This window comes from Staurois parvus, unplaced genomic scaffold (genome assembly GCF_062004578.1).
Source record: "Staurois parvus isolate SC_StPar_1 unplaced genomic scaffold, SC_StPar_1.0 ptg000456l, whole genome shotgun sequence".
Lineage (NCBI taxonomy): Eukaryota > Metazoa > Chordata > Amphibia > Anura > Ranidae > Staurois > Staurois parvus.
In genome coordinates this window covers 194,105-219,628 of record NW_028318252.1, presented here as the reverse complement: position 1 = coordinate 219,628, position 25,524 = coordinate 194,105, and the positions used below count along the sequence as shown (strand labels likewise).

The 25,524-nt window shown below is 45.5% G+C and overlaps 1 protein-coding gene across 2 annotated transcripts in view; it reads right to left on the bottom strand.

The window, feature by feature from the left end:
- The window catches only part of MAST1 (microtubule associated serine/threonine kinase 1), a 147,071-nt gene that overhangs the window by 58,136 nt on the left and 63,411 nt on the right, over positions 1-25,524 (bottom strand). For both annotated transcript variants that reach the window (XM_089688822.1, XM_089688823.1), the window contains 2 exons: positions 14,507-14,598; positions 5,887-5,962 (listed from right to left, as the gene is read on the bottom strand). In XM_089688822.1, coding sequence (XP_089544948.1) covers positions 5,887-5,962; positions 14,507-14,598 — 168 coding nt within the window. The remainder of the gene's footprint in view (positions 1-5,886; positions 5,963-14,506; positions 14,599-25,524) is intronic.

The window sequence follows — 25,524 nt, the reverse complement described above, 5'->3', positions numbered from 1 at the left end:
TGCTGGCCAGTCCATTCCTAACACTCATAGTGTACTGGCAACTCTTACATTTATATCTTTACTTATTTTTTTGTGTTTTTCCACAAGCACAGTAACTTTTTTGCATAAGCCACTAAAGAACCAAGACACTCACGGTATTTTTTAGGAGACACTGACTTATAGATAACTTCTCTTATTTCTGAGGACCTAAGGATGAGATCAATCATTTGGTACGAGTACTTTATTCGCTTTTATTTTGTCTAATTGCTTGAGGACCATATCTATGCTGAGCCATTGTCATGTATTTCAAATTCTGTTAATACTATTCCCATTTTGTACATCAGCAACACCACTTTCCTTGGTTTCTTAAAAAAAAAAAAAGTAATTGAAGATATTTAACAGGTTTGAACTCTCTTTTTCCCAATAAAATGAGCAATAAAAGAGTTTTTTGCTTCACTAAAATATTGCTGAAAACCTGGAAACTTTTTGGCAAAATGCATTGGAGTCAATAGCAGGGGCGGACTGACCATTTGGAAACTGCCCGAGGGCCCGGGGTCAGTATGAGGCCCCATGAGATGCCCCGGTACCTTTTTCATAGAGTTTTTTGAGTTTGGCCAAGGACACAGGGGCCCCATGATCCCCTATTGCCCGGGGTCCCCATGAGTTGTCAGTCCACCCCTGGTCAATAGGGAAGGTGAAATTGGCAAATCCTGCAAACAGAGGTTTATGTATAATTCCAGCAGGTGGTGTGTTAAATCTTTGCTTTCTTGAGCTCTGGGTGTTGCTGCTATCTGAAGTGTGGGATAGCATGTCCGTCTCTGGGCACTGTGGCTCTTCCTACTGGCCGCTATGTCACAACAGAGCACAATTAGGATGTGGAGGCTATTGGAGAGAATCACAGTTCCATTTGGCACACCCTTGGACATACCAGGTAATAGCAGCACCTGGAGATCTTTTAACTAATTGTAAACCCTTACATATATCCACTGCAGTGACTAGCCTCAGTTGATACACAGAGATGAAAAAAAAAAATCTTCCTACATAGGTTGTACCTGTTTATCTGCAGCCCTCTCTTCATCAGTTCAAAGTCTACACAGCATTGCTGAGCTGCAGAAGGCAGGGGACAGGGATCAAATGTCACATACTGCACAGCGTTGAGAACTAGGTGTAATCTGAGACCTGAGTGTATAGAATGGACAAATCCCCTCTACACAGTCTTACAGGGAAACATGCACAGCTGAGAGTATCATTCACCTGTTGTGTATAGGAGAGGAGGCAGGGGACATCTCCTGGGATTGTCTGGTGTCAGTATAGACCAGTGGTCTCCAAACTGTGGCCCAGGGGCTGGATATGGCCCTTTGCTTGCCTTTATTATTTATTTATATCAGGTACTTATATAGCGCTGTCAATTTACGCAGCACTTTACATATATATTGTACATTCACATCAGTCCCTAACCCTCAAGGGGTGTACAATCTAAAGTCCCTAACTCACATGCATATACCAGGGCAAATTTGGACAGGAATCAATTCACCTACCAGCATGTCTTTGGAGTGTGGGAGGAAACCCACGCAAGCATAGGGAGAACATGCAAACTCCATGCAGGAGGTGCTATGGTTGGGAATTGAACCCATGACCCATTTACTGCAAGGCAGATGTGCTAACCACTAAGCCACTGTGCCGCCCATATCAGGCTCTTGGGGCACTATTCCATCCACTGATACAAGGCATTATTCCTTCTAATGACACCAACAATGTGGTATAATTACTGTTACTGATACCAACAACAGGCGCTATTCCTCCCAATGACACCAATCATGTTGTTTATTTTGAATATTAGTAAACCCTTTTTTCAATTGTTGTTTTCTAAAAAAAAGATCAAAGTGGCCTTTGAGTTTTATTTTAAATATTCTTTTCCAATTGTTTATGGCATTTTTAACAATAGACGTAAACCAAATAGGTTTTGTTTTTAGCCTTTTCAATGTATTGCCCAGGGGATTAAATATTGCAATGTGATGTGTTTACATGGCATCAATTTTAAGCACTACCGTGGAATCCATTTTAAACACAACCATTTTTGTTCTGTGCCTTTTAAAGGAGCATTTTTGTCTTTTGATTATGTTTTAGTTGTCAACAGCTTATCGTCCTATGAATGGTGCTACCTAGACTTTGCCTGATATGAACATTTGTAATAAGCTCTGCAATGCTTGATATTTCAAGAGGAGCATCATCTCTAGCTGAAACGTCTTAGAAAAGGCCCATAAAAGTGTCTTATAATACGTTTTTAAATTTCCCTTTTCCCTTTTTACTGTTCCAGTGGTACCATTTCACCAGTCAGTTTCAGGGTAGTTACAGTAGAATTCCAGGTTAAACCCTAACTAGGCTTAAAAATATTCTCTCCCCCCTCCTAACACCTATGCTGATTAACCTGTGTAAGAAAGATGTACATACCTATCTATTTTCAGCCTGCTCTGGTCCGGTCACATGATCCAGCTCCCCTGTGTCATTCAGAGGCGCGCCAACAATGGATGGCACATAGGAGCCTATGGGGGGGGGGTCACCGCTCCCCGAGTTCCCAGCCATTGTCAAGCACTCTGGGAATGACTGAACCATAGCTGGCTGAAAATAGGTAAGTATACACATATTAAATAACACATAGATCCTGACGAAGCTGAGTAAGATATGCCCATCGGTGAAACGTGTTGACGTCACACGTCAGTGACGTCACGGCTGGCCAAGCACATCAGCTTTACGCACCCGGTGGGGACACGGAGCACCACGCTAACTCTTGGTACTGACCAACCACCATGTGTTCTCTCTAGGAAGTGGGGCCTAGTTATCGGAGGTCCTGACATGGCGGCTGCCTCCGGGACTCTGAGTATGGACTCGAGCAACTAAGGGAAGGTCATGCTGTCTCCATCTGATGGAGTAAGTTGTGACACTTTTGCTCACACCTAGCGGATAACTGGACATAGATGGAGGCAGGGCTCTGCCATTAGTAGTCCTTATGACGGCTGCCTCACGGACTTCCTACCAGTCACTTTTCATCTCAGGGCAGTGACTTTATTTTACTTCCAGCTGGCAGCGAACTGCTATTTTGTCTACGTTCTGTTGATATAACGTTCATCTGTAAAACGTTCCTACATGCAATATCCATTGCCCTGTGTGGGCTTATAAATCACCACCGCACATTATATTTGGAGGCTGTGTCTTCTGGTCTCAAGAATTGGCCTATGGGCTACATACTACCTGGATTGCATCAAATGCCTCATTCATCACCACTTTGATACAGGCATTTATATGTGGAATGTATCCAGTTACATGGTCATTGTGTTTAATTCCTTACTGTATATCTTCCCTAGTTGGGCTTCTATTTCCATGCTAATAGAGGTTACACCTTTATAATTTTGATGATTGGTCTACAGAAATATTGCATTCTCTTCATTATATATGTATCCCCACCATGGTGGTGCACCCCAATGTGTCTTTGCTGTATGTACAAAAGACCTTTGAGTCGTTGTCTCTGCAGCATAGTACAATTTATGGCCTAGCCACGATGTCTCTCTTTTTTATTTTTTGTTTTAAGGTTGTCTTTTGTATTGTCTTATATTGAGGTGATGGTTACCAGCAGTCTTTACTCAATTGTCTCAAATTGCTATTTTGCTGATAAAAGCATATTTTGATAATTAATTTGAGTATCGCATTGTCCTTCATGTAACCGCTTCTTCTTGTGAATTCTCTGTTCACATTATTTTTTCTGCAAGTATACATATATTAGTCAGCATGGTTGCTGGAAGGAGGGAGGAAGCATTAATAAGACTAATTAGGTTTAGCCTAATGAAAGTTTTTTGCATACACACCTCTTTTCCCATCTTCTGACTGGTCACATGACGTCCCAGGGTCTCTTCCTCTCCTCCCTGGGTGATATTTGCAGCCTATTGGTCGGTAAATTTTACCATTTGCAGCATTTTGTTATATCTGTTAAATAGGTACATAAAAATACCTGCCTATGCTGTCCTGTGTGCTCTGCAGTGTTATGTAGAGCCCTCTGGTGTAGTGTAGTTAGAGACTTGTTAGAAGCCTGGGTGTGAGTCAGTAAGTTTACTTTAGGTCAGACTGGAGGGCTCTACGGTCAGGAATCTGGTACCTCCCCCTTGTTCTAGAAGCTTTTAGAAGACGTTTGTAGAAGTTAGTGGGTGGAAGCCAGAAGGTACTGATCTACATATTGATGGGATTCTGGCCAATCCCCAAGCAGGAGGCCTGCCTAGGTGACCTCATCAGCCCATAAATATGAGAGCGCCTGGCCAGCAGGGGAGTCGGGTGGAAGATGGAGTACTGAGGTGTGCTGCTGTGTAGCCTGGGAGGGGACCCCGAAGAAGGGGGGTTCTGCATCCAGGCTGGAAGGATGGGAGAAGGAAGTTGACAGAGGGAGCTCCATTGCCCTGCAGTCCACTTGAAGAAGGCCAGTCTGTTACCCTGGAAAGAAATTAGCCCAGCTAAAATCCTGAAACAGTTTATCCAAAGCTACAGGACATAAGGACAGTGTGAGTACCTCTACACCCATGGGGGCCTATAGGGGAGAGGGCTGCTAGAAGCCATACTCAACCAGTTCTCCCTGAGACAGTGCTGCAAGTCTGCAAGTCTAGGATCTCTTGCTCTGGGATACTCTTCAAAGACAGCCAGGTGGATGGGCAGTTTCTAGCTGGGGTCTGAAGAGGTTCACATAGAGCATGAGTGCTAAACCTGTGGCCCTCCAGCTGTTGCAGAACTACATGTCCCATGAGGCTTTGCAAGGCTGATAGTTACAAGCATGACTCCCAAAGGCAGAGGCATGATGGGACTTGTAGTTCCGCAGCAGCTGGAGGACCACAGGTTGTGCGCCCATGATATAGAGATGTTACTGATCCGTCAAGAAGGGAGTAAAAAGTCCAGGATCCATCATTTTGTACAGAATGTAGGAAGGTTGTCCTCAGAGTTATTGTTTCAAGTCAAATTGGGCATCCCATATACCCCTAGATCAGGGGTGTCAAACTGGCGGCCCTCCAGCTGTTGGGAAACTACAAGTTCCCCCATGCCTCTAACTTTGGGAGTCATGCTTGTAACTGCCAATCTTGCAATGCCTCATGGGACTTGTAGTTTGGCAACAGCTGGAGGGCCACCAATTTGACACTTGTACCCTATCCAAGTTGTTTTCCCCAAATAAAACAAGAAAAACCAGCCCATGGACTCCTTATTGACTCTGAATGGTTCTTGGAAAATGTGTGCTGCCCAGTTGTGCAGGGATAAGGGGGACCCAAAACCAATGGCTCTCAAGGGGGTAGCGCTACAGTTATCTTGTACAATATTATCAGCCACACCTAGCTCACTTTTTAAAACTAAAGAACACCACTCTATGTAATGAGGATGAGGAGAGAAGGAATTGTTTTATAGTCCTTCCACTCACAGGGTGACAGCACTGCTCCTCCATAGATACAGTGCAGTGAGTGTTGAATCTCACCCAAATGTGTTATTGGAAGAACCACTAGGTGAAAAACAAAGGAAGAATATCCAGAAAAAAAGAAAAGTAGCATAATCACCACCTATGGACTGGTATGCTGAAATACAGTATATTAGATTTTGTTCTTGGGCTTATTATGCTGATATTTTATCACATTCGGGTATAATGCGGATCTAAGGATATTAGATCATATATTCACAATAGTTATTATGAATACAAAGGAAAATAAAACAGCAAGACGCCAAGGTATATATAATGCACACACATTTGTCGTGAATATTTACTCAGTATCCACATGGAGTTCATGGACTCCAAACCATAGTTGTCCTTGGATTTGTAGCTTGTTTGGTACATTGGCATTTTTTTTTTTTAAGTCAGCTGCAAAAAGGTAGATGTGAATGGTATTTTACCTGCGTGATGATGCAAAGGAGAAATGAGCAGCGGCACTAGGAGAGAAATTGCGAGGGCTGTCCATAGGGCTTCCGCCTAAATGTAAAAAAAAGACAAAGAAGGTTAAAGTAAGTCAATTAATGCCTCATGCACAAGGACCTACGAATAAAAGACACTGTTTTTTCTGCCAGAATTTGGCAGAAAAAAATGCCTCCAATGTTACAATATGTATGCGTGTTTATGCATGTATTTATGTGTGTATGGAATTTGAGGATAAATGCATTCTACTGGCCATTGGAATACATGTACACACATACGTGCACGTTTATGCATGTTTTGATATGTTCATACATATTCTTTCAGCTCAAAAGCTTTTCGCAGAACTCGCCTTTGGTGCATTTTTTTTTCTGCCTGTACATGCTCCTCTTCCAATATGCCTGTAAACGCCTATGTGCAGGGCTGCTGTTAGAAACCACGGGGCCCCATACAGTAACCCTGACAGGGCCCCCTTCTCCAATAAAAAAAGACAGTTTACTATGCTTCAGTTATGAATGAACACAGTGAGTGATGGGTACTGATCACTCATTGTGTTCATACAGGAAAGGAAGGGGCCGGTAACTGGACACTTCCTCCATTCTCCACCCTGAAGGATCCTATTGCGGCTTGCAGTGTATTGCAGTGTGCTTGCAGCTGCTGGTGGGAAGGAGAGGAGGGAAGCCAGCAGCTTTGCAAGGGTGTGGGGCCTAGGCAGCAGGGGAAATATATTGTGCACAGGGAGGGTGATGGGTGTGGCTGGGGGGGGGGCAATTTGTGGAGCCGATCTCCTGTATGGCTCTCTCTACTGCAGCTGAAAGCCAGCGGGAGAGGAGAAGAAGCCATCTATCAACTGGCTGTAATTGCCCCCCGCTGTGCCAAACATCCTCCATGCCCACCTCCTATTTACCCAGCTGCCTGGGTCCCCCTGCTGGCCTGGGCCCCGTACAGGAGGACTGGTGGTGCCCCCTTATCCACGGCCCTGCCTATGTGTGCATGGTCGCATAAGCTAACATAGAGGTTCTTTACATGCATAAAAAAAAAACGTAGAATGCATGTATAAGGGGTGTTTTTTTTTTTTTTTGCTCCATGTGCATGAGGCCTAACAGTGAAAAAAGAAAAACTATAGCAGTATTTACAATGGACACCAATGCTGGGACAATGTGCTCTGGCACCCAAGGGACACCCAGCACCAGGGGCGGACTGCCCATTTGGAAACTCGGGCACTGCCCGACGGCCCAGAGTCAGTAGGGGGCCCCATGAGATGCCCCTGGTACCTTTTTCATAGGCTTTTTTGAGTTTGGGCAAGAACACAGGGGCCCCATGATCCCCTATTGCCCGGGGGGCCCCATGAGTTGTCAGTCCGCCCCTGCCCAGCACCCTTTAGTGCTAGATAAAAACACAAATCTAAAATAACAATAAATCTAGGGGAAGGCAATGAGGGTACATAAAAAATAATGATTATCCAGAATTTTAACTACAATTTTTAGGGTTTTTAATTAGGGGTAACAACAAATTCTTCAACTTTTTACAAAAACTTGTTTCTGGTAAAATATATTTTTTTAAGTTGTTGCTTCAAAACACAGATGAATGTGGATTTACAACAGTCATTTACAACAAAGGTTGTTTTTTTTAAAAATCTGCAAAAAAATACTAAGACAAAAAGGAATTGACTAATTATGGTTAACTAATGGATAAACAATGGGATAAAATGTTTTTTTAAAAAAAAAAAAAGTTTTGTAATGTTAAGGGCTGAGCTACGAGTTTGAAATTTACATTTTAGTAATGAGTTACATCGATTACTAATTGCGATAAGGCAACACACCAAAATGTCCCGAAAATCCGACATGACACAAGATTTTTAACAATGCACTGCAATGCACTATTTTGTGTTGCGATGTGTTGCGGTGCTCCGCAAAGTAAGTGCGTCGCCTTAATGTGCTGGGGTGCCATTCAAAATAAATGGCTACGCAAAGCATCAACACGCGTACCGCGCATTGCCATTTCATTACCGCAACTTCAAGATAGAAAAGGGCCCTTACAAAAAGGAAAACATTTGATAAAGAACTTTTACATGTAAAACAATCAAAAATATATGCCCTTAAAGAATTATTATTATTATTACACAGTATTTATAAAGCGCCAACAGTTTGCTCAGCGCTGTACATTACAATGGGAGACAGTACATGCGACAGAACAATACCAATACAATGCAATACACGAGGGGTTCGAGGGCCCTGCTCCTTGGAGCTTACAATCTAGGAGGGAGGGGAGAGTGGTACAGGAGGAGATAGCTGTGGGGGATGGAGTGGTAGGAAGAGTGGAGGAGGTCGGCAATTAGCAGGGGGTGGGGTAGGCTTCCCTGAAGAGGTGGGTTTTCAGGGTGCGCCTAAAGGAGAGGAGAGTAGGTGATAGTCTGATGGACTGGGGTAGGGAGTTCCAGAGGATGGGTGACGCCCTGGAGAAGTCCTGGAGGTGGGCATGGGAGGAGGAGACCAGGGAACTAGAGAGAAGGAGGTCTTGTGAGGAGCGGAGTGTGGTACTTGGATATTAGGTCGGTGATGTAGTTCGGGGCAGTATGGTGGACAGCTTTGTACGTCAGCGTTAGGATTTTGAATTTGATCCGTTGCGCAATCGGAAGCCAGTGGAGGGATTGGCAGAGGGGGGTGGCGGAAACGGAGCAGTTGGTAAGGTGAATGAGTCTGGCAGCCGTATTCAGGATCTCCTGAAGCGGGGATAGCCAGCGGCGAGGCAGGCCAGTGAGGAGGGAGTTGCAGTAGTCGAGTCGTGATATGATGAGGGAGTGGATGAGCTGTTTAGTGGTTTCTGGGGTTAGGAACGTGCGGATTTTGGCGATGTTGCGGAGGTGGAGTCTGCATGAGTTTGTTAAAGATTGGACTTGGGGCTGGAAGGATAGGTTGGAGTCCAGAATGACACCAAGTACTCTGGCCTGCGGGGCGGGTTTGATGGTGGCATTGTTGGATGTGATAGAGAAGTCAATGGGGGGTGGTGTCCGGGCTGGGGGGAAGACTAGGAGCTCGGTTTTGGAGAGGTTCAGTTTAAGGAAGTGGAGCGACATCCAATCTGATATGTCGTTCAGTAGGCTTGTGATTCGGGCAGAGACTGAGGGGGTGAGGCGAGGGGTCGACAGATAGATTTAACATTATATAATGTAAACATTATATAATTTAGTCATAGACGTATTGTCAGGGTAAAGTGAACCTTCACTCCAAAACACCCCTTTGTCCCATTGTATTCCTCCTGCTTCCATAAAAGTGACAATTTATTTTGTATTTATGGTCCACCCTGTCCCTGTCTCAATTCTTGCCTAGGTGAAAATGACATCAGCCGCTACTGCAGTTTTCTAGGATATCCATATCAGATATCTCATTAAGCATTGGCTGAGGCATCATAGCCCTGCAGGAGGAAGGATTTAGTGACGTCATCATGGGACAGCTGCAAGAACAACCCACCTCCCAATGACATTACAGAGGAAAATGGTGGCATGGGATCTACTGTGCAGCAGTGGAGCGGGGCTCAGCACTTCATTTGCTGGTCTCATGAGCATATTTATTACACACAACCCAGCATAAATGATAAGATGAGATAAAAAAATATTAAAGCGGGAGAAGGGGGTGCAATTCCTTTGAATTTGGTCGGCACATCTAGAATTAAATGACCTCTGGTTGTTGAGAGGTTAAACAATGGCTATCTCTAGAAGTCATCATTCTCAGGGAGGGTGCCTGGCTGCAGTGGCCAGATAGAAGATCCATAACTCACCACTATAAGGACAATCAAGGGAGGTCACCTACTTCGTGAACAATGTGCCTGATCAAAATCTGGAACACAGCTTGGTGTGACAGATGACGACCTTGACGAACCCAGTTAGAGGCTTTTAATCTTGCACAATAAATTTCGACCCTGTTTTTTTTTTCTTACTGCTCTATGCAGTTTTGTGGCTAGACTTAACAGGGGATTTTTGCTGTGTTACTGGCCCTGATCCACTATACAAGCTGTTACTGGCCCGTGGTCCACTGTACAAGCTGTTACTGGCCCCTGGTCCACTATACAAGCTGTTACTGGCCCCTGGTCCACTATACAAGCTGTTACTGGCCCCTGGTCCACTATACAAGCTGTTACTGACCTCTGGTCCACTATACAAGCTGTTACTGACCCCTGGTCCACTATACAAGGTGTTACTGGCCCCTGCTCCACTGTAAAAGGTGTTACTGGCCCCTGCTCCACTATACAAGATGTTACTGGCCCCTTGTCCACTATACTAGCTGTTACTGGCCCGTGGTCCACTATACAAGGTGTTACTGGCCCCTGGTCCACTACACAAGCTGTTACTGGCCCCTAGTCCACTATACAAGGTGTTACTGGCCCCTGGTCCACTATACAAGCTGGTACCGGCCCGTGGTCCACTATACAAGCTGTTACTGGCTCGTGGTCCACTATATAAGCTGTTACTGGCCTCTGGTCCACTATACAAGGTGTTACTGGCCCCTGGTCCACTATACAAGGTGTTACTGGCCCCTGGTCTACTATACAAGGTGTTACTGGTCCCTGCTCAACTGTAAAAGGTGTTACAGGCCCCTGCTCCACTATACAAGATGTTACTGGCCCCTTGTCCACTATACTAGCTGTTACTGGCCCGTGGTCCACTATACGAGCTGTTACTGGCCTCTGGTCCACTATACAAGGTTTTACTGGTCCCTGCTCAACTGTAAAAGGTGTTACTGGCCCCTGCTCCACTATACAAGATGTTACTGGCCCCTGCTCCACTATACAAGATGTTACTGGCCCCTGGTCCACTATACAAGCTGTAACTGGCCCATGGCCCACTATACAAGGTGTTCCTGGCCCCTGGTTCACTATAAAAGGTGTTACTGGCCCCTGCTCCACTATACAAGATTTTACTGGCCCCTGGTCCACTCTGAAGGTATATGAATTATTGGGTTCAGTTGTTTCTGGTAAAGGATACTGTTGATACTACAGCATACAAAGACATTTGCCAACCATGCGGATACAGTTGAGGGAAGGTCCTTTTCTCTTTTAGCAGGACTGTGATTTTGTACACTACCAGTCATGGTTTGATAAGTTTGTTGTGGAGGAACTCAAGTGGACCTCAACCCTACCATTGGAATGAACTGAAATGCCGATCGTGAGCCAGGTCTTCTGCTTCATCATTAGTACATGACCTCACAAATGCCTAATTGGCCGAATGGGGACTAATTCCCACAGACACTCCCCAAAATACTGTAGAAAGTCTTCCCAGAAGAATGGAAGCTCATATAGCCAGCTCCATAATAATATCCATGGTTTTGAAGTGGCATGTCCAACAAGCTCATGTAGGTGTGATGGCCAGGTGTCCACAAACCATTTGCCCATATGGTGTATATGTTGAAAGATAGAGGGGCAGAGTTTGGTTTTGCTGTTTCTGCACACAGTAAAGAAATTGGACATTACACTATTGCAATAAATACCAGAGTGTAACTAAATTTTAAAACAGCCTTTCTCAACATACAGAGAACCCTTGAAATAACCATTGGCTCCCGCTGCAGTCAATCACAGTCAGTGAGCCACTGAGAAGAAAGAGGGGGCGAGGCCGAGCCATGTTTCTGGGTGCGAATGGACACATGGAGCAGTGGCTTGGTAATGTGCCTGCTCGGGTGCCCCCAAAGCAAGCTGCTTGCTATGGGGGCACCCTACATGAGGCAGGGGCCAGGAGTGCCAGGGGTCCTGGAGGGACCTGAGAAGAGGAGGATCCCTGCTTCTTGTAAAACCACTACGCACAGCAGGTAAGTATAGACATGTTTGTTATTTAAAAAATAAATATTTTATATTATAGACATATAATATATATATGCCTTTAGTACCACTTTAAGAGCTCTGATGGGAGCAGTGGGCTGGCTCTTGGGAGGAGGTATGCATATACAATAATGCCTTGATGGATTGATGTCAGTCTGGAGCACCATTTGGACACTGCCCGAGGGCCCGGGGTCAGTAGGGGGCCCCATGAGATGCCCCTGGTACCTTTTTCATAGGCTTTTTTGAGTTTGGGCAAGGACACAGGGGCCCCATGATCCCTTATTGCCGGGGGCCCCATGAGTTGTCAGTCCGCCCCTGGTCTGGAGGAGTGGGCATTCCTAGACAGGCTGTATTTGCATGCAGAATCACTTAGGTAATGCCACATGCAGGGGCGGACTGACAACTCATGGGGCCCCCGGGCAATAGGGGATCATGGGGCCCCTGTGTCCTTGCCCAAACTCAAAAAAGCCTATGAAAAAGGTACCAGGGGCATCTCATGGGGCCCCCTACTGACCCCGGGCCCTCGGGCGGTGCCCGAGTTTTCAAATGGTCAGTCCGCCGCTGGCCACATGTGATACTGAACTTCCATAACTTAAAGTAAAATCCAGTTAATCAAAGGGGCAGGCCAGGGACAGTCAGGCTGGGGAGAAGCTAGATGATGCTGGACGTCCTCCAACCAGGAAATGAAGCAGGTTTTATTTGACTTGCTTCAGCTTTTAGCCCCGGTTCACACTGAATGCAACTTTAAAATCGCACGACTTCGCTTGAAGTTGCGCGATTTCAAAGCTGCAGATCAGTGCTCTTTGTACCTCCGATATCACTGCAGCTTGCGACTTCATTTAACAGAAGTCAACGCAGGTTGCAATGAAATCGGAAAAAAGCAGTGCAGGAACTATATTTCAAATCACGCTACTTCAAATCACACTGATTAAAATAGTGCCATAGAAAGACTTTAGATGCAACTTCAGGTGCGATTTGTAAATCATGTCGCATTTGAAGTAGCACTGGTGTGAACCAGAGCTGAAGGCACACTGTGAGCATGCTGCGATATCAGAGTTAGTCATTTCAGTACAGGAGAGGAGTCTGAACAATTGTGCGTTTTGAAGGGAAGGATGGAGTCTGTCTTTCGTTGGCCTTTCTGATAGGGATGCACCAATATATTGGCGGCCGAAATGTATCGGCCGAAAATAGTGTTAGCAGCATTTTGCCAATAGGAAAAAAGCTGCCGATAATGGCTGCTGAAAAACACGCGATTTTACCTGCGATTTTACCTGCGATTTTACCTGCGATTTTACTACATTTAGTCTAAGTTCATACCTATGCAGGTTGCGTTTGAGGGATTTCTGCATTTCGGTGCGTTTTGCGTTTTTGCACTTGTGTTTTTGCCATGTTTTTGATGGGGTTTTTTTTCTTGTTGCTAGGCAGATTTAAAACACAAAACGCATCACTAACGCAATACGTTTTTCTGCCGTGTTCTCAACGAAGTCTATAGAACCAAAAATGCAACGTTTTGCATTCAAAAAAGTCCCTGACCCTTTGCAAAAACCGCACCGGGTAAAAACGCAGAGATGTAAACCTGTCCCATAGGAAATCATGTTAAACGGACTGTTCTGCGTTTCTGCAAAACGCGGCAGAAGATGCATAGGTGTGAGCCTAGGGATAGTGTGCGTTTTTCTACGGTCATGTGACTCAAAAAATGCATCAAAAATGCAATACATGTGCATTTTTTTGTGCTAATTTGCGGCATTTTCAATGCATTTCAGGCCTGGATCACACCAATGCAGTTTACAATTTGTCTGTTTTGCAGTGATTTTTATATGCATTTTGCTTTTTAAAAATTGTTTTTTTTGGGCAACTTGTTGCTGGGCAGATTAAAAACACAAAATGCAATGTCAATGTGTGAAGAACGCACTACATGTGTTTTCTGCAGCGTCTCCACTGAAGTCTATTCAGCACAGTGGCTAAATGGTTAGCACTTTCTCCTGGCAGTACTCGGGTTGTTGGTTTGAATCCCAACCACAGCACCACCTGCCTGGAGTTTGCATGTTCTCCCTGTGCCTGCGTGGGTTTCCTCCCACACTCCAAAGACATGCTGGTAGGTGAATTGGCTCCTGTCTAAATTGTCCCTAGTATGTGTATGTATGAATATGAGTTAGGGACCTTAGATTGTACGCCCCTTGAGGGTTAGGGACTGATGTGAATGTACAATATATATGTAATAATAATAATTAAACCAAAAACGTGACATTTTCCATTTAAAAAAAGTCTCCGACCCTTTCCAAAAAACGCAGCAGTACAAAACAGCATAGATGCGAATGTCTCTCAAAGGAAACCATGTTAAATGGACTGTAGTGCGTTTCTGCAAAAAGCACTAAAAAAACGCATCGGTGTGAACCAGGCCTCAATGGCGAGGTGCAGTTTTTTTTTTTGACTGACCAAATAGACACCAAAAATGCAGCAAACATGATTTTTCACACCGCAAGGGAAGTGAAACGGACCAGTGCGAAGACATACATTAAATTTAAAGGGATGCATTTTTCTTGCGCTTTTTTTTTTAAATGCAAAAGCTCTTCGAAAACTGCTCAGTGTGAAAGCAGCCTATTGGCCAAAAAGGTGCTGAAAATAAATTCCTATTTATTTAAATTCATGATAATTATTAAAAAGTTGAATATAATACAATTATATATTAAAAATATATTTTCGGTGTCTATTTCGGTTTTCGGCCAAGTGCATCCTGACATTTCAGTTTTGGATTCAGTCCAGAATTTTCATTTCGGCGCACCGCTACTTTCTTACCTATGTGGCCCGGCAGAGGAGAATGCGGCCGGGGGAGCGTCGGAGAGCTGCTGCTTGTCAGGATCAGGCTCTTCCTGTTGCTGCTTCTGCAACTGCAAGACACAAAGACAAGATGCAGATTGGAATATGCATGTCATCTAGGAGGACAGGTACACTTTATTCTGTACAGAAAGAGAGACCACATCTGATGAGACCACATCTGATGGACAGACACCGCCTGGAGATCAGTGCAGACAGCGAGTCTGGAATCCAAGACAAGGAGGCTCAGCTGGCAGATAAGAGAGGCAGCGTGACACCTCTAGGGAGAGGCTGTACATGTACAGACACACATGTGCTACACGGAACATACAGCCCCAGACAGACGCTCCTGAATAATAGATGATGTATGTACTGCTTGCCTACTCTATTACGCCTGACATACTTTCTCTAATAGAGTGTCAGCTCTGAAGAACAGGATCTGAAGCCCTATCACTTGATTTTAACCTATTGTGATCTTTTTTTCTGTTTTTTGATCTATTTATATTTGTCCCTTTTATATAGTAAATGACAAATATTTTACATTCCTGCATTCAATGCATGATATCCTGTTCATTTCTATGTGGCTAGTTCACACAGTTTTGGTGACCCCCCCCTCTGAAGATGTGTGTGTGCACGATACGCGTCAGGAGGAGTCACATCACGCCGTGACGTCAACGTGGAGCTCCGGCGGCCATCTTTGAAACCGGACGGTTAGTCCTGTTTGCTCACTGAATGTGTTTACCTACCTATTGATGCATCAATTTGTAACTTTACTTGTCACATTAAAATTTACTTCAACTACCTACTACACTATGGGCATATCCTTGTTCCAACCCCCCGGGGGTGCTTTCTAACTTTCAGATACATTGGCTCAGGATGAACCTTTACACCCATAGAGGAAATCTCCTACCCAGGGAGCAATACCAGTTTTAACCCCTTAAAGGGGAACTCTGGTGGACGTGGATCACCTGTAAAGCCCCAAGGATCCTGTCTGATGACCTACCATCCCTTAGATCAGTGGTTCTCAACCTGTGGGTCGCGCCCCCTTTGGGGGTCGAACGACCCTTTCACAGTGGTCCCCTAAGACCATCAGAAAACACATATTTCCGATGTGTAGAGAGCAGCTACTGTGTAGAAAGCAGCTACTCTGTTGAAAGCAGCAGTATTGGAGGTAAAACGACACTTCATGAATTATAATTACTGGGTAAATAATTTTATGGTTGGGGGTCACCACAACATGAGGAACTGTATTAAAGGGTCACGGCATTAGGAAGGTTGAGAACCACTGCCTTAGAGGGAAGACCACCCAGTTCCTGACTCCCCTTGATGACATCTGGAATATTGATATAAGGTGCATTTTTTATGCGCGTCCAGTGAGTGCGCATTACTTACACTACTATTGCACGGACACTGGTTCCAGATTTACTAGAGCACAAGAGTCACCTTTTTGAACTGTCTCACTCACTATTTGAACTGGTCTAATTTTATTCCATTTTATGAATTTTTTATGCATTTATATTGGAAACATATCTATTTATTTATTGACTTATTGTTATTTAACTTCTTAGCGCTGCACCTCCCTTTTTACAGTCTATTATATAAGGTGTTATTGGTTACCTTTGTGCATAGCAGCTTTCCATATATATTTTAGGGCACTCGCAAATTTTTTACATAGTTCACACTTATGCATGGCCAGGGGCGGACTGAGAACTCATGGGGCCCCCAGGCAATAGGGGATCATGGGGCCCCTGTGTCCTTGCCCAAACTCAAAAAAGCCTATGAATAAGGTACCAGGGGCATCTCATGGGGCCCGCTACTGACCCCGGGCCCTCGGGCAGTGCCCGAGTTTTCAAATGGTCAGTCCGCCCCTGTGCATGGCAGATTGGCTACCATTTAAAATACAGGGTATGCTAGATGGCAGGCGGTGCCACTAAAATGAACGATAACGGCACTGAAATCAACCTATCATTCCATTTTAAGCTGAAGTTTAATCTGCTTATATTTGTGTCTTCCCTGGTTCCTTCCTCACCCTCATCAATATGAGAAAGACATTTTGAAATTAAAACTTTCCATTTTCAATTTCAATTTTAGACCCGGTGATGTAATCACTGGGTCTCTATGCTTCTTTATGGAATGCAGGCAGATCATGGCTGGTGGGAAAGCTGTACATAGCTTGCTGAAATCATCACAGCACGCCCTCATCAGTATTTTTCTCAAGAGCCAAGTTTTAGGGTCCATGTACACTGCAGATCCTAAACTGACATTCAGGAGCTGTTCAGCATTTTTTTCAGCAGCCCCTGAGCTCTCCCTAATGTTTTCCTATGTGTCTATGTACACAGAGTCGTTTCCAGGCAGTTGAGTTTACAGTCGTTTTTTTGAATGCACCAAACTTGCGTTCAGGAGTAGATTTTACCGGCGTGCCAAACGCTTGTAAAAGCAGTTAACCGCGTTTATAAGAGTTTGCGTTTAGAATCGTTTTTTAACTGTTCCATGTCCAGATGCTGTCCAGAGCCTTTTTTCATCATCAGAAATGCATGCAAAGCATTTTCCATGTATTCAATTGGACCCGGTACACCAGTGCAGTCAGTTCCAGGTTTTGCATGAAGGAAATAATGGCAGAACGTGCCGCATTATGCTCATGATGGGATCCATAGTGAATACAACCAGAAAAGACAGGTCATGCCAACACATACTGCTCTCTCTGCTTCTGCTCTCTCTATTTCTCTCAAAATTTATGAAATAGTTAATGTTTTACTATTTTTCAGTGCATTCTGGGCATTTGGAAGGTCTCCTGAGGTTATCTTTTAAAAACGCTTCTTAACGCAAATGCGCATAAACACGGTATGCAAACGCGGCTAAACTGACATTTTTTAAGCTACGTTTTCCAGCAGTCAGTTTCCATTGTTCAGAAGAGTTTTCCAAACGCCCCGTGTACATGAGCCCTTAACCCCTTCACGCCGGCCGCACGCAAATGTGCGGCCTCCCGGCATCTGGGCCTAGACGCCGAGTGGCCGCACATTTGCGTTCATGTAGCAAAAAACATATGTGCTGAGAGCGCGCGTCCTGCGCGCTCCCAGCACACATGTGAGGTACTCACGGAAAGGTCCCGATCCATTCTTTCGATCGGGACCTTTCCTGATCATGTGACCGGCTGTGACGTGACGTCACGGAGGCCACATGACACTAAGCCACGCCCTGTCCCGCCCAACTCCCGTTGCAGGAACTCCTCTTCATGCCGGGACGATCCGGCGTGAAGGGGTTAAACTCCTATGCCCTGGTCAATACAAGTCCTCCTTCCAGACTTAGTGGCGGCCATGCACAACACAGTAGATGCATGTGGTGCTGATCTAGGTTTGCAACCTCTGATCCGTTAAAGTACGCAGATATTTAATAAATCTTGAAAATCTCTGTGCAGTTGATCACCAGTGGGTCAGTTTTATCTGGAAACAAGGAAAGAAAAAACTTCCAGCTAGCATGCCTGGCATCACTTTGTTGGTTAAGTCAATGAGAAGTTGGAGATGAGATGGTTCCTGGCTGTGCCGGCGCATTACCTAGCCATAGAAAAACCGAAGTGTATTGATAGATACTAGCAGAAATGTGCCCGTTCCAGGACAGGCAAGGGTGCAAAATGTGCAAGTGAGTGCTGACTAGGAACAGTATGTGCAGGAGAGAAATCCAAACTCTATGACAGGACAGTATGTGCAGGAGAAGAGTGTTGATGGTATGATGAAACTGTGTGTGCAGGAGAGGAGTAGGGAGGGTATGACAGAGGACAATATGTGCAAGAGAGGAGTGTTGAGAGTATGACAGAGGGCAATATGTGCAAGAGAGGAGAGTGGAGGGTATGACAGAGGGAAATATGTGCAAGAGAGGAGTTTGGAGGGTATGACAGAGGACAATATATGTAAGAGAGGAGTGTGGAGGGTATGACAGAGGACAATATATGTAAGAGAGGAGTGTGGAGGGTATGACAGTGGGCAATATGTGCAAGAGAGGAGTGAAGAGCGTATGACAGAGGGCAATATTTGCAAGAGAGGAGTGTGGAGGGTATGACAGAGGGCAATATGTGCAAGAGAGGAGTTTGGAGGGTATGACAGAGGGCAATATGTGTAAGAGGAGTGTGGAGGGTATGACAGAGGGCAATATGTGCAAGAGAGGAGTGTGGAGGGTATAACAGAGGGCAATATGTGTAAGAGGAGTGTGGAGGGTATGACAGAGGGCAATATGTGCAAGAGAGGAGTGTGGAGGGTATAACAGAAGGCAATATGTGCAAGAGAGGAGTTCGGAGGGTATGACAGAGAGCAATATGTGCTAAGAGGAGTGCGGAGGATATGACAGAGGGCAATATGTGCTAAGAGGAGTGCGGAGGATATGACAGAGGACAATATGTGTAAGAGAGGAGTGAAGAGGGTATGACAGAGAGCAATATGTGTAAGAGAGGAGTACAGAGGGTATGACAGAGGGCAATATGTGTAAGAGAGGAGTACAGAGGGTATGACAGAGGGCAATATGTGTAAGAGAGGAGTACAGAGGGTATGACGGAGGGCAATATGTGTAAGAGAGGAGTGAAGAGGGTATGACAGAGGGCAATATGTGTAAGCAAAGAGTGAAGAGGGTATGACAGAGGGCAATATGTGCTAAGAGGAGTGAAGAGGGTATGACAGAGGGCAATATGTGCTAGAGAGGAGTGCGAAGGGTATGACAGAGGGCAATATGTATAAGAGAGGAGTACAGAGGGTATGACAGAGGGCAATATGTGTAAGCAAGGAGTGAAGAGGGTATGACAGAGGGCAATATGTGCTAGAGAGGAGTGCGAAGGGTATGACAGAGGGCAATATGTATAAGAGAGGAGTACAGAGGGTATGACAGAGGGCAATATGTGTAAGCAAGGAGTGAAGAGGGTATGACAGAGGGCAATATGTGCTAGAGAGGAGTGCGAAGGGTATGACAGAGGGCAATATGTATAAGAGAGGAGTACAGAGGGTATGACAGAGGGCAATATGTGTAAGCAAGGAGTGAAGAGGGTATGACAGAGGGCAATATGTGCTAGAGAGGAGTGCGAAGGGTATGACAGAGGGCAATATGTATAAGAGAGGAGTACAGAGGGTATGACAGAGGGCAATATGTGTAAGCAAGGAGTGAAGAGGCTATGACAGAGGGCAATATGTGCAAGAGAGGAGTGCGGAGGGTATAACAGAGGGCAATATTTGCAAGAGAGGAGTGTGGAGGGTATGAGAGAGAGCAATATGTTCAAGAGAGGAGTGTTGAGGGTATAACAGAGGGCAATATGTGCAAGAGAGGAGTGTGGAGGGTATGACAGAGGGCAATATGTGCAAGAGAGGAGTGTGGAGGGTATGACAGTGGTCAGAATGTGTAGAAAAGTAGCGCAGAGGGTATGACAAAGGGCAATATGTTCAACAGAGAAGTGCTGCAGATATGACAGTGGGCAGTATATGCAGGACAAGAGTGCAGAGGAAATTTGAGAGGGGAATATGTGCAGGAGAAGAGTGTGGAGGGTATGTCAGGGGGTATTGTATGAAGAAGAGGAATACAGAGAGTATGACAGGGAGGAATATGTGTAGGAAAATAGTACAGCAAGTATTACACAGAGGACAGTATTTGCAGGACAGGGGTGCATAGGGTATGACAGTAGGGAGTATATGCAGGATGGGAGTGTGGACGGTATTACAATGGGCGGTATGTGTAGGAGAGGAGTGCATATGATATGACAGGGGACAGTATGTACAGGAGAGGAGTGTGGATGGTATGACAGTGGGAAGTTTATGCAGAACAGGATTGCAGTGGGTATTACAGAGGGTAATATGAGCAGGAGGGTATGTCAGAGGGCATTATGTGTAGCAGGGGTGTGCAGGAGGCATGACAGGGAGGAGTATTTTCAGGAGAAGAGTGCAGGGGGTGTGAAAGAGTGCAGAATCTACAATAGCGGTGTACAGGGGGTATGACAGTGGTCAATATGTTCAGGAGGGGATTACTGAGGGTATAACAGTGGTCAAAATCTACAGGAGAGGAGTACGAAGGGTATGACAGTGGTCAGTGTGTTCAGGAGAGGAGTATGAAGGGTATGACAGTGGTCAGTGTGTTCAGGAGAGGAGTATGAAGGGTATGACAGTGGTCAATGTGTTCAGGAGAGGAGTATGAAGGGTATGACAGTGGTCAGTGTGTTCAGGAGAGGAGTACGAAGGGTATGACAGTGGTCAGTATGTTCAGGAGAGGAGTGCAGAGGGTATGGCAGTGGTCAGTATGCGAGTGAGGCCAGTTGATGGGTACCCAAGAAGAAGTAAAGTCACACAGGCCAAGGAAAATGGCACCGTTATTATTTGGTTAATTAGAGGTAACAAACATGTGAAAGACAGCAGTAAGGTGCTTACTCAACAGTCCCAAACAATATGGCATTAGAACCTACATACTACAGTTGTAGATACTACAGGCAACTCGAGTACAACAGTTCTCAGCAACGCTGACTTCAACACAGTCTCAGCACTTGAGATGACACTTTAATAATGCTTCTGGTCCTGCAGCAGTATCTAAGTGAAGAGGGTGGCTGATAGGCAGAGCAGCAGTGTAGTCCCCAGATAGCAGAGCAAAAATTGGTATCCCTACTCTGTCCCTCCTAGTCAAGAACGTCTCCCTAGCACTAAATACACTGTCCATAACCAGCTGGGATCCTCTCCCCACTCTTTCCACTTTGGAAATGCATGCCAACTGCAGTGGGGCAGTGCTATTTATTAGCATTGCCCTCACTAAAGATGGCCATGGGGGTCAACCAGGGTTGCAGCGTGCAAATGGGCAGCTGCTCCCCTAATGACACCTACGGAGGTTTCAAAGGAACAAAACTCCTCACAACCTCCATTCTCATTGCATAGAGGACAGCTAAACAATGCCACCTACAGAGGAGGATAAACTGTACCTGCCTACAAGTATGTGCAGGAGAAGAGTGTGGAGGGTATGACATGGGGCAGTATATGCAGGAGAGGAGTGTGGAGGGTATGACATGGGACAGTATATGCAGGAGAGGAGTGTGGAGGGTATGACATGGGGCGGTATATGCAGGAGAAGAGTGTGGAGGGTATGACATGGGGCAGTATATGAAGGAAAAGAGTGTGGAGGGTATGACATGGGGCAGTATATGCAGGAGAGGAGTGTGGAGGGTATGACATGGGGCAGTATATGAAGGAGAAGAGTGTGGAGGGTATGACATGGGGCAGTATATGCAGGAGAGGAGTGTGGAGGGTATGACATGGGGCAGTATATGCAGGAGAAGAGTGCGGAGGATATGACATGGGGCAGTATAAGCAGGAGAGGAGTGTGGAGGGTACGACATGGGGCAGTATATGTAGGAGAGGAGTGTGGAGGGTACGACATGGGGCAGTATATGCAGGAGAAGAGTGTGGAGGATATGACATGGGGCAGTATATGCAGGAGAGGAGTGTGGAGGGTACGACATGGGGCAGTATATGATGGAGAAGAGTGTGGAGGGTATGACATGGGAGAGTATATGAAGGAGAAGAGTGTGGAGGGTATGACATGGGGTAGTATATGCAGGAGAGGAGAGTGGAGGGTACGACATGGGGCAGTATATGATGGAGAAGAGTGTGGAGGGTATTGCATGGGAGAGTATATGAAGGAGAAGAGTGTGGAGGGTATGACATGGGGTAGTATATGCAGGAGAGGAGTGTGGAGGGTACGACATGGGGCAGTATATGATGGAGAAGAGTGTGGAGGGTATGACATGGGAGAGTATATGAAGGAGAAGAGTGTGGAGGGTATGACATGGGGTAGTATATGCAGGAGAAGAGTGTGGAGGGTATGACATGGGGCAGTATATGAAGGAGAAGAGTGTGGAGGGTATGACATGGGGCAGTATATGCAGGAGAAGAGTGTGAAGGGTATGACATGGGGCAGTATATGATGGAGAAGAGTGTGGAGGGTATGACATGGGGCAGTATATGATGGAGAAGAGTGTGGAGGGTATGACATGGGGCAGTATATGCAGGAGAAGAGTGTGAAGGGTATGACATGGGGCAGTATATGATGGAGAAGAGTGTGGAGGGTATGACATGGGGCAGTATATGCAGGAGAGGAGTGTGGAGGGTATGACATGGGGCAGTATATGCAGGAGAGGAGTGTGGAGGGTATGACATGGGGCAGTATATGCAGGAGAAGAGTGTGGAGGGTATGACATGGAGCAGTATATGCAGGAGAAGAGTGTGGAGGGTATGACATGGGACAGTATATGAAGGAGAAGAGTGTGGAGGGTATGACATGGGGCAGTATATGAAGGAGAGGAGTGTGGAGGGTATGACATGGGGCAGTATATGCAGGACAAGAGTGTGGAGGGTATGACATGGGGCAGTATATGCAGAAGAAGAGTGCGGAGGGTATGATATGGGGCAGTATATGATGGAGAAGAGTGCGGAGGGTATGACAGTGGGAAGTATATGTTCATTTTTAACCACTACTTTTCATAATGGCTTTTCAAATGCAATACTTTAGTGGTTTAGCGAGATATATCACCTCTGTAAATTACAACAGTACATTTTATCTACACTGTACATCAGAGCCAGAAGAGGGACAAAGGGATTGGTTCTAAATGAGAGACAGTTGGGACCAGGGGCGGACTGACAACTCATGGGGCCCCCGGGCAATAGGGGATCATGGGGCCCCTGTGTCCTTGCCCAAACTCAAAAAAGCCTATGAAAAAGGTACCAGGGGCATCTCATGGGGCCCCCTACTGACCCCGGGCCCTCAGGCAGTACCCGAGTTTCCAAATGGTCAGTCCACCCCTGGTTGGGAGCCATGCCTAAAAGTATGAAATGACCAAACAGGCAGACTAAAGCCTCGTACACATGATGAGAGTTTTGCATACTAGTCTCATATCAAAAACAAATAGGTTACTAGAGTTATGAAAATTCTTGTAAGACAGAATACAACTTCCTGCGATGATGTCATGTATTATATTGTAATGTATTCTTTTGTTTCTGAGCATGCACGGTTTTGGTCACTTGATTTTTTACAAATACTATACTGATTAAATATAAATAATTTGTTCTGTTATCATACATGAAAAATCTTTGTGCTTGTCCCTTTCTGATAATTTTGCATGAACTGTCGTGATCGGCTCTCGAAAAATGTGTACCAATGATCAGATTATCGGACGATCACTCCAAAAGCCATATTTTTCATCCGATATTCCCATCATGTGTATTAGGCTTAAAGGATAAGTTTACCTTTCGAACAAAAATAATAAATGCAGTTTTTTTGCAGGTAAAAAAAATGTGCATTTATTATTTTTGTCAAAAGGAACCTGGAAAGAATTGCACCAGTGATTAGTAGATTGCTGGTGCCATGCAGGTCTCCTGCAGACCTGTCAGAATATCTGCTTGCTGTACGGGATGTACAGTCAAGCAGATATACTGACAGGAAGCTTCATTGAAATACCACGGCGCTCCACAGCACTGTGGTAGTTCATTGAAAACTACAAGCCCACAGCTGATAGGGCTATCGGGACTTGTAGGCACTCATTCACAGAACTCTGTGAATGAGTGACGCGGCCGTGTGCATGGAGTTCCGCACAGCCGCACTGTTTTCATGTCTGACAGATAGTATGGGGAAACTTCTCCCCGTATTACCTGTCAGAGGAAGGGGAGGCGGCGGGCACGGCTGCGGCTATGGGAACATGTTACATGTTCCACCCTAAAAACAGGTGGAGCATGTAACATGTTCCAAAGGTGAACTTATCCTTTAAGTGACAATCTAACCTCCATAGAAGGCACCCAATACCGTTAATCGCAGTCTGGATAATTATTGTTCCCCTTGATAAGAAGCCAGGATGGGTCTCCAATGCTTCCCCCTTCTACTGACAAACTCCACTTCAGAATGCTACCTCCAGTGGCGGACTGACAACTCATGGGGCGACCGGGCAATAGGGGATCATGGGGCCCCTGTGTCTTCGCCCACACCCAAAAAAGCCTATGAAAAAGCCAAAGAAAGGCACCAGGGGAATCTCATGGGGCCCCCTACTGACCCCGGGCCCTTGAACAGTGCCCGAGTGCTCGAATGGTCAGTCCGCCCCTGGCTACCCCTGAGGGCAATTGGATTGTGCATACAGAAATGACCAACCTATTGGGTGTATTGGCAGCCTTACAAATATCCCCAAAACCTCTCAACGGACAAACCTACAGTCATGGCCAAAAATATTGGGACCCCTGCAATTCTGTTAGATAATGTACCACTTTACCCAGTACATTTTTACAATTACAAATGTTTAGGCATTATCGAGTTTCTTTCTTTTGTTTGTATTGGTATGACACAAAAAAGTGGAGAAACAAAAAGCCAAATCTGACCCATTCTGCCTGCGCAAACCCCCAAAAATTATAATTGCAACAATTTTCTGGGCGAAGTGGTTCATTATCTGACAGAAAAGCAATATTTTGGCCATGACTGTACATTAATGTCTGAAACAACATACCTCGCTACCTACAATAAATCGGTGACGATTTATTTTAATGTGTGAATCCCGCAAAATGAGTCTCTACCTTGTAGGAATTACTCAGGAAAGACGGGAGGTTGGGTAATGAACCCCCTTAGGCAACAGAAGTTTATTGGCCACAGTGAAAGGTTGCTGGATGTCACAGCATTTGGAGGTGCTAAGAGTCCTTCATCCAGGGGCGGACTGACCATTTGGAAACTCCGGCACTGCCCGAGGGCCCGGGGTCATTAGGGGGCCCCATGAGATGCCCCTGGTACCTTTTTCATAGGCTTTTTTGAGTTTGGGCAAGGGCACAGGGGCCCCATGATCCCCTATTGCCCGGGGGCTCCATGAGTTGTCAGTCCGCCCCTGGTCAATAGGGAAGGTGAAATTGGCTTTTAAACTGACCCTGTCACTGGGGATGTCAAAATAAAACAAAGGCCCCATGAGTTGTCAGTTGCCTTCATCATATATACTGCATGTGGGAGGAAAGACCTAAGGGTCTATTACA